Below are 19,158 nucleotides of genomic sequence, written 5' to 3' on the forward strand. Positions count from 1 at the left end.
TCACTAATGTAGTACCAACCAATCCAAAGCACATTTCTGTTCTATCTTTTAGTTTTGACATCTCCATTCACATACATTTTGATTCAAACCTGTTTAGATGTGCCTAGGTGAAAGCTGTGTTAGTTCGTGCTCCGTTCAAAGTTTTGTTAATAAAAAATTAATCAAGTCATTAGACCCGAAATATACAACGTGAAATTAAAATTTCAGTATAATGTTTTCAGCCGTTCAAATTGTCTATGTTCAAACCCACTGGACCTAAAAACAACCTTTAATGTGAGTAATATTATGCTTATGTAACAAATGACTTGGCTACTCAAACTTTATATGTAAATTGTAGTTTGCCCTCAAGGTGAGTGAATAAACGCTCAAAACGTCGGCTATTATGGAAACCGTTGTTTTATAAGCAACCCGATGACCGAGACCACACCAACAATTACTAATTATCATCATAACGGTCATTATCGCTATCAATATTTTCGGGTAGTCCCTCCTTAGTGTTGCTTGTATTTGTTTTTCGATGTTAGTGAAAGAGTAAAATTTGGTTTAAATGAGAACATATTGACAAGAAAACTCAAATGATAGATTAATGTTTCTCTTAAATGTTAAATGTATTATAATTTACTGTAGTTTTATATTAAAACTTCTAGAACCCTTGAAAAAGATCACAAACGGACCGAAACGTCAAGCATAATCAAAAACTAGCATTTTCTATTCTCCCTAAGACTGCGAAGCCAAACAATCAGAAATTGAGATTCATAGAATTTACATTGTTAGTTCAATAGGTTTCATGCGTGTTCAGGAAGATTAGGAGGTTTCAAGGAGCATCATGATTTTTTTTAAGTGTTTCAGAGGTTTCAAGTTGTTTCAGGAGATTACAAAAATTTCAGGGGATTTTCAAAGGGGTTCGAGTGGGTTTCTGGGGTTAGAGGAGCGTTTCAAGGGGATTCAGGGGATTTCAGGGAGTTCTCATAGGCGTTTTAGGGCGTCTAATGATTTTAGGGCGTTTCAAGGGCGCTTCGAGGAGCTTCAAGAAGTCAGGTCGTTGAGGTATTCCAAGGGATCTAAGGGCGTGTTCAAGAGGAGTTCAGAGGCCCTACAGGGGTTTTCTTATTTTTTTTTCTGGAGATTTAGGAATATTTAGATGTCATTTTATAATATTACAGGGGCTGTCTGGTGGTTTCAGATCGGGTTTTGCAAGCCTTTGAGTGTGGGTTTAGGGAGTTTTCAAGTATGATCCAAGAGATGTGAGTCCTTCTGAAATGTCCTTCATGCCCCTTGAGATACCTTTAAACTTCCTAAAATGTATATAAAACCCCTTTGAACGACCCTGCAGAAAGCCTCCCCACAACCTTTTAAAACATCCTTCAAAGCCCTCTAAAATTCTGCTGAAGCGCAAGCACAACTTCCTGGAACCACCTAGAACCCGATTTAATTCATCTAAGAACCTACTCTCCCTTAGGAGTCACCCAGCAAATTCAACCCGCTTAGAGGATGGAAGGGGGTGGGTTTGTGAAAGTATGATATGCAAACCTCATGTATAGGAAAACCCCGTACGAAGTTTGGAAAGAGGGTGGGGGTAGGAGGGATTGTGTCAGGAGCTATGGATGATCTGACATCTGATTGGTTTAAAAATATTCGCCCCTTATCACCTTCAGTGATATCAACTCCGCAAGAAATTCAACCAAATAAATCCTAATCCCCCGCGGGAAAGAGTTTTCATTAATCGTATTAAAACTTTGATTACCTTAACAGCCCGATCTCCTCCAATTCACGCCACCAAACAATTCAAAAGCTAATTAACATTCAGGCACCACCAGCAGGCAGCGTTATCTCAATCTAAGCCGCGCGCTTTACGCCCAATTCCAGATGCTGGCTGGCAACTTCCATGGAAACACACTTCATGCGAATCGCTTAATCTTTTGCCATCGTCGAAACAAAGCATCCCGCGCCCGAAAAGAAAGGTAGGTAAAAGTTTTTTTCTTTCTTCACAAAATCCACTTACTTGTCTCTGCAGCATGTAGCTGAACTCCGACACGGTGTTCTTCTTGCCCCCAGAGCTATCCATCGTCGGCGGGTGCGTCGTCTTTGGGCGGCGTCGGTGGGTCTCACTCTTTTTAGGATCCTTTTGACACTGTCCAGCAGCGGCGACGACGGCGACTACGAAGACGTTTGTTGTGCGATGATTAATTTCCCAAGGGTTTGCCGGCACTTGCTGCTGGAACCACGCACTTTGCTATACTCTGTAGGGGACAATTTTCGCACTCCCGGTTCGGTAATCAACGCGCTGGCTGCTCGGCTGCTGGTGATGATACTAATGATGATGCCCCCAAGCACCCTCGGAGTTTGTACGTACTACACACTACCGGATGAACTCTTGATTACAGCGACGGATGGGAAATCAGCTGATGTGCCGTCAAGTTCTAAATTTCACCTTATCTGATGTGCTTCGACCAAAAATTTGTAATTGTTGATTTTTTTTTTTATTTTTTTTATTTTCTTCAAGTATTCTTGCAGTTGATCCTTCTGTTTTCATATTCAAAAATTTATACTGGGTGTGCAGATGATCTGTCTGCAATTCCCCAAGGAGTTTTATATGGAATTGACTGTAAAGGTGTTTAGAGAATTCCTTCTGGGATCTTTCCAGATATTTCTTCTGACACCCCTGCAGAAAAACTTTTTCAAAATTTTCAAAGCGTTTTTGACATTCCTAAAGAAGTTTCTTCCTCGACTATCTACTTGAGAAATCCCAGAAGGAAATCGTTGATGAATACGAGATTGAACTTCTAGAGGAATGAGTGTAATCAGTTTCGTACCTTTTAATAGGAAGCAATCAGTGAAGTACTAGATTGAAAGTAGTGAGCTGGATTTTTGTATGGTGAGATGATCAATTCTCCATTTCTGCAATAAAACGGTGCAAACAGCGTGGGTTATACGATTTCTTGCCTAATTTGATGATGTTTGAGCAAAAGTTTGAGTAACTGTGTTGTTCAAGTTGCAAGAAATAAATAATACAACAACACAGTTACCCAAACTTTTGCTCAAATAGCATCAAATTAGCGAAGAAATCATATAACCCACGCTATTTGCACCGTTTTATTGCAGAAATGGAGAATTGATCATCTCACCATACAAAAATCCAGCTCACTACTTTCAATCTAGTACTTCACTGATTGCTTCCTATTACGCCCTAATTGCTTAGAGTAAAGTGGGGCAAGAGTTTCTTTTGGAGTTTTTGTGCTCAATTCAAATAATTTCTTCCGGGTGTCGAGGTTGTTCGAACCCTTTTTGAAAAAGAGTCTTTCACTCCAAAAATTATGAAAATTGAGCAATATTTAGAAAAGTTATGACAAAATGTTGGTTTTTGATCAAAAAATTGTAACATGCGATGGTCCTTCCAATGCATGGAAGACGGCCATTGTGGCAGCCATATTTGTACTCTCTGATGTTTCTTCTTAACGGCACGGTTAAATCAACAACTGTGCAATATTGTTGTTGGATTCTTTCCGTTGAATATAAGAAATACTAAAAACATAACGGAAAACACCGTTTCTCGAGAATGGTTTGACGGATCTAAAATTAATTACATTTATTGAACGGGGATTGGGATATTATGAAGCTTGAATGATCCCAATTCACTCAGTTTCATTCTGTTCCTGATGCCGTTCCACTGCCTCTCGATCAATTTATGTTATATACAACTACAAACGAGTGGAACAGATGATGACTACTTAATAATAGTAGAAAAAAAAAACTGCCAGCTTATTATATAACGGCTTACAACAGAAATCTCAAAAAATCATCCTATGTTTCTCAATCATTCTTACTCTTTGTTGATCTAATTCATACTTTTTTATTCAGTTAAACTAAACTAAGAGTGGCTGGGTTGGATTTCCGGTCAGTGCAGCATCTTTACGTCAATGAGGACCCATAAATGACGTCGCCTTTTTTTTATTCATATTTCGACATTCACCTGTCCCTTGTATGTAGTATATTTTCCCATACCTTATACATGACTCGGTACACTATAGAAGAGCACCCTTCTCTCCCACATGGAGTTATCCTTACAAGAAACTTGAAAAAAAAAAAAATGGTGAAATTAATTCTCAGGAGAATCCACAGGAAAACTCTTAGGAAGAATATCCGGAGAAATCACGGGTGGCATCCTTTTAAGGGTTACGGTATAAACCCCCTGAAGAATTCATGGGAGAAATCCCACGAGGAATCCCTCGAAAAGTCCCTGAAGGAAGGAATCCCGACAAAAACCTCTGATGGAATCCTTGGATCATCGATGAAAATGCTGAAGTAATCTCTGAAAGAATCTCAAGATAAGTCCCTGAGAGAATCCCTGGAGAAATCTAGAAAGGAATCCTGAGAGTAATCCCTGAAGGAATCCCGAGAGGAATCTATGAAGAGATGCCAGCAGGAATGCTAGAGAAATCATCACAATAACCTCGGATGGATTCCCAGCAGAAATAGCAGGAAAATCTCTAAAATAATCCTGGGAGTCATCCGTAAATGAAATCCGGAAAGAATAAATGATGAAATCACGGTAGTAATCTCTGAATTAATCCAATAAAAATCCCCGAAGTAACCGACTAGAAAATTATGTCATGTTTATATTATATTGTGTTATGATGATATAATATTTATCTTTAATTTCTCATGCTATAAACTAGATGCAGGATGATGTAAAAATTGTAGCAAAAAGTACATTGGTCTAAATAAAAATATTGCCTATTTTGTTATAATCAGATAAAAATTATAACAAAATATGCTATGAATATAAGCTTCCGGATTACTCGTTTCTATAAAAATATGATACAATTTTGTAATTTTTTGTTCTAAATTTAGAATTATCAAAACTAAATTGTATAACAATGAGTTATCAATCAACATTAATAACGTAATGTGAAAAACATGTGTTGAAAACATCAAGGATGTTGAACATGATTATATCACAAGCAGTATCATGATTTATTATAATTACGCTATATTATTTATACAATGTTCTAGTCGCGAATCCTAGGGTGAAGCCTGGAAAGAATTTCCGGAGAAATCCACAAAAAAAAACCGGGAACTTCCAAAGAATAAAGCTCAAGAGAAATCGTCGGAAATATCAGGAGAAAAAAAAACTCAGGAAGAACTATGAAGAAATGCCGGTAGAAATACCCTAATCAATCTCCAAAAGAATCTGTCAGAATTCCAAAAGGAGGCACTTAGAATATTCTGGAGAAATCCCTGAAAGAGTCACGTGAGAGCTCTGTAAAAATCCTGGAGGAATCCTCGTTTCCCAACAGGAACCGCCATAGAAATTAATGCATGAATCCCCGGAGACATACCTGAAAAAATCTCAAGAGGAATCCTTACTTGAAACTTAGAACGAGTGTATGAAAAATCACGGGAGATATTTCTGAATGAATGCTCGAAAAGATCCTGGAGGAATCCTCGAAGAGATCTCTAAATACCTGAAAGATTTCCGGAGAAAATCTTAGAGGTACTTATTTCGGGAATCTCTGAGAAATCTTGGGAGAAATTCCAAAAGGAATCCCGGGAATAATTTTTGAAAGAATCCCTGAATGAAAATCGTGAGGAATCTTTTAAGGAAATTTGGGAAATATCAATGAAGAAACCTCGAAAGGAATCAAATCTGACAGAAATTTCTGGATGAATCCCGGAACAAATATCAGAAAAAATACTCGAAGAAGCCTCGGAGAAATTTCTGAAGTATTCTGAAGCAAAACAGGAATAATCCTAAAGAAATCTCTGATGCGAACTCAAGAATAATTTGTGAAAGAATCTCGGGAGAAATCAATGAAGAACTTCCGGAAGGAATGTCTACAGGAATTCTGGGGAGAAATTTATAACTGAATACCAGATAGTATTCCTAGAGAAATTCTTGACAAAACCTGGAGAGATTCTTGATGAAATTCCAGGAGAATCCCATAAAGAACACTTGGGAAGGAGAAGGACTAATGAAGAATTCCTTAAATGAATCGGGGAAACATGCTGAAAAAATACAGACAGGAATCCCTGAATACAGCCTAAAAGAAATCTCTAAGCAGTCCCGGGAGAAAAGCTCAATAAGAATATCTGATGTAATCTCGGGAATAATCCATGAAAGAACCTCAAAGAGTTCAAATCTTAAGAAGCAAATATCAGTTTGCGCTGAAAAGTTGATCGATTGGTAACCCGCTGGTGGTACATGTTGATTAACTCTTTAGAACAAACCGATATTCGGTTGTTCTGATTTGTGCTCTTGAAAATTCGGAGTGTTCACCATGTTTTCACCATAAAGGTGTCCCTGGAGAAATCCCAAAAGTAATCCCAGAAGGAATCCCAGGAGAAATAAATGAAAGAATCTCGGGAGGAATGCTTAACGGACATAAAAAATTGTATAGGAATCCCCGAAGGAATCTTAGGAGAAACCCTTGGAGAAAACCTGGAAAAGATTAGTGGGAAAATTTGGAAAGGATGCCGGAAATAATTCTAGGGGGCAAACGCTTTGGGAATATTTGGATAAATGCTGAGAAACCAATGAAGAAATACCGGAACAAATCTCCGAAATAATTCCGCGAGGAATCCCACATTCAAATATTCGTCAATTACTTTGTTTCGTAAATTCGGGAAATTTGACAGGGTATAAAACTGGCAACTTTTCCGGGGTAGCCGGTAGTTCTCGAAATTTGACCAATAGGACCAAACATGCTCCCAAATGTATTTAATTCTTGACTTGTAAATTATTTGAGGTAGACTCATGAACTTATAAAAATCTAGTCACTTCCCCAGGGAAACTTGGTGGTCGCACAATTAGGGGAAAAGACCGACGTGATAAAAACTACTCAAAATACCCTTAATGACATAGTTTGATAAATATACAGGGGATGGCCAAAATGTTTGGGAAAGGCAACTTTTTTTCTCTCACAAAAAAGTTCAACATGCCATAACTTTTTATAGAGTGCATCAAAAAATCTCAAATTTTGACTGTTTGTCAACCTATGATATGTGCATCATTGGTACAAATTTGGGCTTGATTGATTAATCTTTCGCAAAGTTAGAACCTTTCGAGTAAAACACTATTTTTTAGACATCTCATTTTTGAGCTGTCATATCTCGGAAACCAGTAAACCGAATTGAATGAAATTTTGAACGTACACTAACAATATACAAATGCTTCACAAAATATTAAAACATAAATACTTTTTGAACTTTGAAAAAAGTTATCATGGATTGACACTTTTTGGATTTTTCTCGAAAAAATATATTTGTTTAAGTCAATGTCAATAAATTATAGTGTTGATGTTCAAAGATTTTCCACTTCTGTTTTCAAGTTATCTTTAATCAGATATAGTGGAGCCTATTTAGAATAAAGGAAGAACACATTTAGTAATTTTTGTGTGGTTTTGTAAATTTGACTTATTTTCCTCTATATGAGTAAAAATTTCAACCCGGTATAACTTAATTCGCCGTGAGAAAATGTTACATTTTATATCGTTGTATTAAGTATCAATATATTGTTGATAAACGTTAAAAAATTCATTCAATTCGGTTCACTGGTTTCCGAGATATGACAGCTCAAATATGAGTTCCCTAAAAAATAGTGTTTTACCCGAACGGTTCTAACTTCGCGAAAAATTATTCAATCGAGCCCAAATTTGTACCAATGATGCACATATAACAGATTGATAAACAATCAAAATTTGAGATTTTTTGATGCACTCTATGAAAAGTTACAGCATGTTGAACTTTTTTATGGGAGAAAAAAAGTTGCCTATCCCAAACATTTTGGCCATCCCCTGTATATATACAGCCATTCCATAGAAAAACGATATAGTGCATTTCCGACTGTCGTGAAACTTGGTGGGCTTGTAGTTTTTCGGAAATAATTAGATAATTAGATAATTAGTTTTTAAGATATGATTTTTTGAAAATAAAAGGTCAAATTTTCCCATACAAGATATTTTTAAAATTTGATTATATTTTGATTCCTTATAATATTATGGATACCAAAACCACCAGGAATCACTTTAAAAAGCAATACTATGCATAGTTTTATGAGAATTTGCAATTTCAAGCAATTTTAGAGTAGCTAGTACTAAAATATATGACTCTCAATATTCAAAAATCTTACCTAAAAAACAAAACAACATACATTTCTGATTTTTTGATATGTTACGCCAAATTTCCTGAATTTTCTGATAAAAATATAAAACCAGGGTACCTCTTTGGTCCCGAGACCATGAAAACGTGAAAAAAACAAATATATTTGCATATTTTATAGTACTCTTTACATTTTAGCCCCTTTAACGTATTTTTTCTGAAAACAAAAAAAAAGAAGTTTGAAATCGGTCAAATGGTTCAAAAGTTACGATTTTTTGAAAATTTTTAGTTTTGTAAAACCTTGATTTTTTGGACCACCCTATATGAGAATTGGTCACCCTAATGACGAAATAAAAAATACGGGTCTAATTATTTCCGAAGAACTACAAGCCCACCAAGTTTCACGACAATCGGAGATGCACTATACATTATACATTATACATTATACAAAGCAACGACTTGTAATCTATTATGCCCAGTAAGTCTTTAAAAGTTCAATAGACAGTTTCAGATCAGTCGGGATATCCTAGGTCATCCAAACTGTTCTTAAGTTTAGATCCCATATTCTACGGGTGCAGCGATAACTTCTTGCATTATACAAACAACGATTTTTAATCTATTAAGCCCAGTAAGTCTTTTGAAAGTTCAATAGACAGTTTCAAATCAGTCGGGATATCCTAGGTCATCCAAACTATTCTGGAGTTTAGATCCTAAAGTCTACGGGTGTACCGGTAACTTCATTCATAGTACAAAGCTACGACTTGTAACCTTTCATGACTTACTGAACATCTCAAAGTTTAATAGACAGCATCAGATCTGTTGAGATGTTTAAGGACATCAAACCGTTCTTGAGATTACATGAACTTTTTTCATTGTACAAATCTACGATTTGTAATCTATTATGTAAAGAGATTATTATTATATCTATTATTGTATCTATCTATCAGATAATTATGTCTATTATGTCCATTTCTGGCTGTTCAATTGGCTGATTTGAAATATTTTAAAACTATTTTGGAATATTTATTGATTTAAACCCTGTCTAATTATGTATAGTTACTATTTTTAGCATGAGAAACTACTGTCATAGCCATAGACTTTAAAAACTGAGCTCCAAAACACTTAGGATTACCTGGAATATCCCAAAATTTTCTAAGAATGCTTTGTGACCTATAACTATCAACCCTCGTTCGCTGTTGTATTTTGTACAACACGTTGAAATAATCTCGCTTTTCGTGTTCAGCATTAGCGTGGTGCTGACGGTGGTGGGCAACCGCGCGAGTTACTGAAGGTTAAGTGAACATGATTTACTGCCTGTAGTTTGACACTTATGCGACTGTGGGATGGAGTCTTAACAACGAACCGGTTTAAACCAGTGTTGCAAAACTTCATCTTATTCATTTGAACATTAACCTACAATTATTGCTAAACATTTTTCCTTCTAGATATTCATGTTCAAAACCATTTCATTCAATCAGAGCACATATCAAATGAGAAGCGAATCCTTGTCAATTGAATACATTGTCACTCGAATGGGTAGCTGGGCACGATACACGAGAAAACCATGCAAAATTCCGCCAGACTGAAAAAATATCGAATGTCGGGTCAAAGTTGGGTCAATTTTTATCGAATATTGAGCCACTGTTGGACCAACATCGACCAAGTAATGGGTCCATGTTGGGTTTGGTGGCCAAAATAAATATAGGTGAATGATAGGTTGATGTCGGGTTTGACGTCATCAATGATGGTAAAAGTTTTAAACCTTTAAACAATAGCTTGACAGTTTATGTAACTTGTAGAATTTTTGAGTGACAGGCAAAAATCGTAAAATGTTGTCTTAAAATAATTCGTTGAGTTCATTTTTTAATATAAAATCAAGAAGGAAATTATTGAGTTAAAAGTGGTTTTTCATTTACGCGGATTTTTGAATAAACGCGGTTTTTTTACGCGGATTTTTGAATTAACGCGGTTTTTTTTACGCGGTTTTTTTTACGCAGTATGTATCCCCCGCGTAAAAAAAACCTGACTGTATCGTTTTTATATCTTCGAAATTGATCAAATACTGATTACATTCCCAAGAAATCCAAGTGTCTGGAAGATCCCGAAATGTGGCCAATATCACCAGAAATTCTAAAAATAACTATCTCCTCATGTCTCGTATGTATCCCCCGCGTAAAAAAAACCTGACTGTATCGTTTTTCTATGGAATGGCTGTATATATATATATATATATATATATATATATATATATATATATATATATATATATATCTTCGAAATTGATCAAATACTGATTACATTCCCAAGAAATCCAAGTGTCTGGAAGATCCCGAAATGTGGCCAATATCACCAGAAATTCTAAAAATAACTATCTCCTCATGTCTCGAAGTTTGATATGTCGTAAGGCAGGTTTCAAAACTGATCAAAAACTAGTTGCATCCTCGGGGGAGGCAGGTAGCTGGAAGACCCCAGAACTTTCAAGAGTTTAAGGTCATTATAAAAACCTAACGATGTTTTTGAAGAGTTCAAAATGGCCCTAGATGCACTTCCATTCAATAACATTTAATTTATCAAACCACATTTCTTATAAATGCTCAAAACTGAAGAAATATAACCCTTTTTTTTGTAAAGAAAATTGTTGGTAAGGAAGCTACAAGACTGTTAGGCTGAGTGTACCAGTTATCGCCATTGTGGTTCCCTATTTGGCCATAGTGATTATTTGAGATAATTCAAAATTTTGCATCATTTCAGGAATTTTAATGACAAGATACATTTAAACTCATGCGACTAAGGCTTTCATATTCAGGTATCAGTAGGTCGGCTCTAGAGGCACGTTCTCCTCCAGGCTTTCATATTAGGTCAAAACTTGAAAACTTTATAAATTTCCTCTATGGCCAAAAAGGGAACCACTATGGCTATAACACTTACCCTATTATTTTTTTTTAATTGAAGCTCTGCAGTCTAAACTGCAATGCCCGATAACACAAAAAAGGCAGCGTTATGGCGTTTGATGGTGACTCGGGAAGACGTGCTATTTTTGCTCTGTACTCTCTTTCTAACAATTTGTCTTGTGATTTTGAAGATGCAACTATACATACAAATTTAGTGTACTAACGTAGACATAACTTCAGTCGATTATGCAACACAAGTGAGCAAATATACGATCAAATCTCAAGTCCATAATATAATAATATGATCAACCTGAAAACTTTAGATAACCACAGAGAACAATATCGTAGACTGTTTATCTTCGACCTAGTTGTTAATCACACTGACTGAAATTATTTGTTACAAAACCTGTGTTTTTATGCTCCTGTAGTCCTCCTGTAATCATTTATTTCTGTAGATTCCTGCTCAAAGCACGATAGTTACGCAAATGTTGGCCTTTTGACACTAGTTGTAGGTCGTTTAATGAAGTTTCTGATGTGTTCGATTTCAATGTCGCGAAAAGTGTGTATAAGTTAGATCACAGTCAGAATTGGTTCGTTAGCTCTCTTCGGCATTATTTGAAAATTCCATCGAAACTTAATTTGTAATTTTATTGATTATTTTTGCCCATGATTGATTTATTTGGAAATTTATTTTTTTTTTCTTGAAATGCTTTTAAAAGCTCCCTAACCTTCCAGGACGCGCGCCATCAAGCAGGTGAAACTGCACCACGCTCGCGCTGTATACGACGAGCGAGGTTTTTTGGTAGTGTTGTACTTTTTACAACGGCGCGCGCGCTGAAGGGTTAAGAAGACATGACACTAATTTTTATTATTTTTTTAATTTCTCTTGCGCCGCTTTTGAAAATTTTCGTAGAGTTTTCCTTGACAATTTTTTTTTTGAAATTGCTTTTACAATACCTTCCGTAATTTTTCAGGATTTTTTTTTTCATATTTCTTTGTACATTTCTTTAAAAAAAACGCTTAGCCAATTCCTTTTAAACAACTTTGACAACTGAAATTTTGGAATTAAGTTATTATATTGTGAAAAATGCCGTAGGAATCTATTGGGACATTTTCCGAGGAGTACCTGACAAATACACAGAAAGAATTGTAGGAGAAATTCGAAAAAACATTGCCTGATAATTTTTCAAAAGAAAGGAATAAGGATTTTCCAGAAGATTAAAAAAACCTAACAATTTTTCGAATAATTTTAAAAATCTGATTTTATGATGGGATTGCCAAGAGGATTTCCGAAAGATTTTCAAAAGCAGTTTCTATGGAAATTTCATATGAAACTTCAATAAATTTGTCAAAAAATGGCCTAAGGCATAAACGAAGATAATTTTTTAAAAAGTATTACCAAAGTAATTTCCAAAGAAAGTGGGAAAATAATTTTAATCCGAACGCATTACGTCGGAAATTTAGAGAATTTGGATGATTCATCCACCTATTAGTGTAACCTAAAATTTTCAGCAAAGTTATCTGCCGAGTTGTTTGTTAACTTGAACAAAAAAACTGTCTTCTACTGAAAATAGCACTTTTGAAATACATTAAAAATACTCATTTTGAAAATCCGGTTACGTAATATTTGATCTAGATAATGAACTGATCTAGATAGCAGTTCCATATTTTGATAGAAATGGCATGGAAGAAAACTTTCTTCTTCATGTTTGTTCATTTTGTTAAATTAAAAAAAAAAGAAATCAATGTTGGTCAATTGAAAGAGTTCATCTCATACAGTAAGTATTTGAGAATAAGTGAAGTGTTCCAACGCTCATAAAGCTTTACTACCCTTTATCGGCCACTGTTGACCTCAGTACCTCAGTCTACCATGCTAAGCTTAGAATAAAATGATTTAGGGTGTTTTGATTTGTTTAGATCATTTATGTAATTTCGTTTCTATTCTTTCACGAGCAATAAAGGGTTATTTCAACTTTTTGAGTTTTTGGTCGAAACATAGCAGAAAAAAGTGGAATATTGAACCAAGCATACCGTAGATTGAATTGTGTTATTTAATCCTTCGCGCTCACAGATCAGTTTACTCCTAGTACCTGCATATAATAGGTCCTCGAATCACACTTCAACACCACCGAGCTCCGCAGATGAGCACACTCATCATTAAACGTGACACCTGAGGGCCCCCTCGAATCATGAAAAGGTGGAAGGGAAAATTTCACGCACGACCAACCTCCGACACAAAACCACCCCCAGAAGGACCTCCACAAGAAGAAAAAAAATCACTTCACTTAAGCTCACCACACACCACGGGAACGCACAGATTTAATGCGGGCCGATTAATCCTTGCTCGAGCGCTGGTTGCTTGCTTTTTCCACGCGAAAAAGGATGCTGTAACGGGCGGCGGTGGGGTATAGGTGCAGAATGCGGGCTATTCTGTGCAGAAACTGCCGGAGCTAGTGCTGGGAAGAGTGTGCGTGTGAGCGACCGAAGGAGTATTCACCGGAACGAACGCGCGTCCACACTCGTCGAAGGTCCACTGCAGTATGTTCCTGCCGAAGGACTCACTGGACTGAAACGGTATTCCCTTATCTCATCGTTGTGATTGTTGCTGTTGGGGGATAGATTCCTCTCGTTCTCAACCGTGTTGTTCTCTCCAACCGACCGAACCAGCTGGCAGGACATTTTCTCCTTTCTATCTGTGGAGGAGGCTAGGGTTACCATGTTAGCCATGGTTAAAACAGTACATCAGATGCTGTGAATTCAAACTCATGACAAAGTTTCATACCTTGAGAATAAAGGTTTGAAAACAAAAAAAAAACTCTTTGCAACAGTTTCAATCTTCATAAGCAATTATATAGCTTTAATCGAAAATATACATAAACAGAATTAAAAAAAGCACATTTAAACACCAAGTAGCATTAGCATAAAAATACTCAAAAATGTTATCGGAAGAATTGTCAAAGTAGGTCCATGTGTATAGAGTAAGAACAAATAAAAACGCTTAATTTGATCAAAGAAAAATAAACTAGAAGACTTATTGTTCTAGAAATAACACATACGATAACCCTAGAAAACCCAAAGCTCAGGACACCACCTGATGACTGGCTGATGGCATGTGTCTGTTGCTCTGTTTTGATAGAATTTTCCCCATGAAGGCTAAGCGAAAGCATGTCGTCAACATAAACAGTTGTTGCTGCTGCTGCTCTGGGCGAGTACGTGAGAATCATCCTGAAGGCAGCGAGAGAGAGAGGTCACCAAGAGAACGAGGGAGCGAGCGAAAATCAGAAGGGATGGAAAAGCGATACGGTTGGGAAAGTTTTGAACTTGACATTCAAGTTTGCAACCACCCATCTCCATCCTCAGCCGCCTAGGCGATGCACCCCACACGTTTAGAATGCTGACGGAGGCGATGCAGGTTTTGGTGTGGGTGGGTGCATGCATAGATTATAGTAGGGATGATCGAAAATTATATTGATATCGTGTCGTTTTTAAAATAGAGTAGCCAATACATGCATCTATCTGAATTGTTTGTATATACATATAAAAATATATGAATACAAGGAAGGAAATTATTGTTTTTGAATATGTGAACTAGTTTCAGAATAGGAGAAATGTCGGCTTCGAAAGTGCAAGTGCAAGTGCATACTGCAAATGCTCCATAAAAAAATAAAATTGTACCCATAGTACATAAATTGAATATTGCTCTATATAAAAATTGAATTGCACCATAAAAAAATAAAATTGCTCCATAGAAAATATATAAACGCCACATAAGTATTATCGATCTGCATTCTATGAATGCAACATTTACATCTAAACAAAACACGATTGAATGAATATCTGAGCGTGTGATCTTTTTATCGCTTACATTATAACTTGATAGTTCTAAAAATTGATGGTCTCTTGGTGTTGTGAGGAGTTGTCTGACATTATAGGGGGATTCACTTAACAGCGTTAACTGATTAAACTGATTAAACGTCGCGATCACCAAGGCAATCTTTGATTATTTCATTCGCAAAATCATGAAACATTTCAAATAAGCAGAAAATCATGGCTTACGCAGCAATTTAATCTGTTTAGTGAATTCCTCTATTATATTATATACAAATTACACATAAATATACGGGAGGGATGGGACCATCAGGGCACCCGATTGAAACGATTTGGACAGGAGCATCTATTGAGGAGAGTATCCTGTGGCTTGATTTTACAGTTGTTCGTGAGAACTTTTTTTCTGGAAGGAGATTCTCTTTCCCTAACGCGGGTTTCGTGCGTGTTTGGCCCTTCATACAGGAGAATGACTGACCACTAACAACAGCACAATTTTGATCAAATTACAGATTATTTCAGTGCTATAGGCAGCTGCCTTGCTGCGATAGATGGTAGAAACAATATCAATATCAATATTGAGTTTTACAACTCTTTGAAATATGGCATATACTATAATTCAAATACCTTGCGTTTGATCAACCTATTATAAATCTTTTTCCATAAATTAAAAACCATTCGATCATCTGATTTCAGGTTTGACGTCTAATTAATGAAATTCAAAAATTCAAAAACAGCTCAACCGAAGTATCGATTACGGATAATGAGAAGAGAAAGAATTAGAAATCAAATAAGAAAAAATGTAGATTAAATCAAAACATATATTTTTGAATAAGAAGCAAAACGGAAAGAAAAGATTAATTCAATGAGTTTTATTTAATACCTTATAAGTTTATAAGAACAGTCAAAATGCAAAACGCTCTGAAATTTTCTGTCATACTGTTGATGTCTTAACAGTTATAAAAACTAATGAAAAAGTAAACAAGTAAATAAAAACTAGTAAAGTGAAAAGTGTTCCTCAGAATCTGTGATCAGCATATCAGCATATCGACACATGTGTCGAAGACAAAGTACATGGTGGCAAAGGGCTCCAGGGAGGAATCAGCGCGCCCACTACCCAACATTTATATCGACGGTGATGAAATCGAGGCGGTTGAAGAATTCGTGTACTTGGGATCACTGGTGACCGCCGACAACGACACCAGCAGAGAAATTCAGAGGCGCATTGTGGCAGGAAATCGTGCCTACTTTGGACTCCGCAGAACTCTACGATCGAATAAAGTACGCCGTAACACGAAGTTAACCATCTACAAATCGCTGATTAGATCGGTCGTCCTCTATGGACACGAAACATGGACCCTACGTGCAGAGGACCAACGCGCACTTGGAGTTTTCGAACGGAAGGTGTTGCGTATCATCTACGGCAGAGTGCAGATGGAAGACGGGACTTGGAAAAGGCGAATGAACCACGAGCTGCATCAGCTGCTGAGAGAACCATCGTCCATACCGCGAAAATCGGGAGGCTACGGTGGTCGGGTCACGTCATCAGGATGTCGGATAGCAACCCGACTAAAATGGCTCTCGAGAATCATCCGACCGGTACAAGAAGACGTGGAGCGCAGCGAGCTAGGTGGGTCGACCAAGTGGAGGACGGTCTGCGGACTCTACGCAGAGTGCGGAACTGGAGACAAACAGCCATGGACCGAGTGGAATGGAGACGGCTAGTATGTACAGCAGAGGCCATCCCGGCCTTAGCCTGATCGGTAAGGTAAGTAATATCAGCATATCGGTCAATAAAAGAGCTGAACTCGATAAAAGAGCTGAAAAATAGGAAATTAAATATAGAAATTCAAGATTTTTTCAATGAAACCGTGAGGTTACACAAAACATATAGGGTCTGGGACCATTTGGGCAGGAGCACCTATTTTGGGCACTTGCTGTTATAACTCTGTCAGTTTTAAACCAATTGATATGATTTTTTGTACATTGCCAGACACTGTGCGTATCTTACCATCTTATTCCAAAAAAAAAAAACAAGTCAATTGGAAGAAAATTGACTGAGTTACAGAAGCAAGTGCCCAAAATAGGTGCTCTTGCCGAAATGGTCCCAGAACTTATACAAACAAAATCACCTCAAAATTTGGAAGAATGGTGAGACCTTTGAAAATCATAATAGAAGTTAAGAGGAACTATTAAACGAAAGACATGTCGCGTCACCTCGCATTTGGGAAGACTGGTGAACCAATATACACTTTTTCTTGATTTTGATATCATGGACTCGATATATTCAGAGACGGTGGGGGGTGGGGTTGGTTTTGCGACTAAGCCACGTGGTTTTTTTATTAGGTATTTTATTTTTCCTGTCTGTTCCAAAAGCATAAGATCAGTTTTTTTTCGACTGACTAAGTTGATTTTTCCTGTCCACAGCAGGAAAAGTTGTGTTATCTAATTAAAGTCCATGCAAACAAACCACCTGTACCTTAAGAAAAAAAAACATAGGGGAAGGTCGAGCATTGAGAATAAAGACATTTGGTGCAATTTAGCCTTCCGTCAGCCGTGTGGTTGGCTACCATCGCAAGCACCACGCTAATGCAGAGTACAAAAAGCGAGATTTTTTTAACGTGTTGTACAAAATACAGGTTAATGAGAAAATTCAGAGATACTTTTTCTTTTATTTTGCATACAATTCCGCTTTTTTCCTATAAATACTTGAAAGTTGCATAATCCCAGCTAATTTAAGTACATGTTCATAAGGTCAGGTCAGGTACTTACAATGTCCAGTTTGCCTAAAATTCTATATCACATATTTCTCTTCTAGCAGAAACAAAATAATATGAAAACATACATAGATTCAGGAAAGGATTCCGGGTGATTTTCTTCTTCTTCTGTATGGCTCTACGTTCCCACTGGAACTAGGCCTTCCTCTCTCCAACTCAGTGTTCTTTGAGTACTTCCACAGTTATTAATTGGAGGGCTTTCGTTGCCAGCCATTGCATGAATTAGTATACTGTGAGACAAGCACAATGATACACTATGCCCAGGGAGTCGAGAAGATTTTCCCGCCCGGGGCGGGAATTGAACCCGCCACGGGGTTGGTTGTGGTGTGGTCTGAAACCACGCAAGACCATGGTGGAGGAGGGGGGGGGGTCTAGAATTCAGGAAAAAATGACCACGTGATTTATGGACAGCCCCCAATGCGTCGAATCGACGAATAAGCCAACACGAGAAAATGAAAATGGCTTCGGCGGCCAATTCATAGTAATTTGAAAACTAAAACTGCATCTGCAATAACACTTTCCCAAGAAATGTTCCACGTTCCACGTATTTCGACCTCAACTGTAAGGTCGTCTTCAGTGTCTTGTACTTGACTCGACTCAAGGTCTCGAGGTCGAAATCGACTCGAGTTGAGGTCGAAATACGTATCTGTCAAAGGATGCAAATTCTTAGTGGAATTCAAAGGAACAGTACTTAACGCGATTTTCTTTTATTTACAGATTTTCCCCTAACAAGCCCAGGTTAATCATCATCGTAGAATTAGCTCCTAAGTTAAAATACACATTAATACAAAAAAAACTTTCTTGGAGAAGCGCGAAGACACCACTCATAGCGTTTAAGCGTGTCCTACAGACTGAAAACTCCATTTGAGTGAATTCTATGTCAGTATCTTTATTAAAGTAACATCACCTAAATAGAATTTATGTTGAGTGACTAAAGGTAAAGTTGAAGTAAAAAGGATGAAACTATGAGTTGTACAGCATTTAAGTAGAGGTAAGTTGAACCAGGAGATAGTCTAGGAGTATTCAAGAACTCCTTCTTTTTATGATTTATTAATTTTTCCCTGATGCTTTTTAGAAACCTCCTGGCAACTAAAATGTTATGAAACATCTTGAACCCCTCTGAAACTCTCATATAGAATGCCTCCGAATCGCCCCTTTTCCATATTTTGATCGTTATTATTTTAGAACATGTAATTTTAATGGTATTAAATTATAAATTATTATTATCATTATAAATTATAATTTGAAAAGCTTCATTTAAAATTTAAAAAAATGGAAATATGAGAAAAATCATTTGGTAAATTTATACATTATTCATATTGTTTCGGATAGGTGTTGAAGGTGTTAAACCACGTCTTTCCAGCAGCTAATGCAGCTTCAAGCTGTAATTATATTTGTATTTCATTAAGGTCAGCTCTTTTGTACAAAATAATCGACTTACATTTCGTGTTCTTCATATATCGACCCGAAACACTTCGAACTCCTATTTGCATGAAACTGCTTGAATCTTTCTTATATTTAACAAGTTTAGTTTTAAGGTTTTAGATAATTTTACTCAACTGAATTCA

At 36.7% G+C, this 19,158-nt stretch overlaps 1 protein-coding gene across 4 annotated transcripts in view; it reads right to left on the reverse strand.

The window, feature by feature from the left end:
- The window catches only part of LOC109417070 (putative sodium-coupled neutral amino acid transporter 11), a 200,825-nt gene extending 187,146 nt beyond the window's left edge, over positions 1–13,679 (reverse strand). The window contains exons 1-2 of one of the 4 annotated variants that reach the window (XM_062853666.1): positions 13,020–13,679; positions 2,003–2,296 (exon numbers count right to left, since the gene is read on the reverse strand). In XM_062853666.1, coding sequence (XP_062709650.1) covers positions 2,003–2,065 — 63 coding nt within the window. In that variant the 5' untranslated portion in view covers positions 2,066–2,296; positions 13,020–13,679. Of the gene's footprint in view, positions 1–2,002; positions 4,050–13,019 lie in introns of those variants that run through there. The other 3 variants (XM_062853665.1, XM_062853664.1, XM_029869864.2) reach the window with 3 other exon arrangements.
- Between the last annotated feature and the right edge of the window lie 5,479 nt (positions 13,680–19,158).

The sequence above is a fragment of the Aedes albopictus genome, chromosome 2 (genome assembly GCF_035046485.1).
Source record: "Aedes albopictus strain Foshan chromosome 2, AalbF5, whole genome shotgun sequence".
NCBI lineage: Eukaryota > Metazoa > Arthropoda > Insecta > Diptera > Culicidae > Aedes > Aedes albopictus.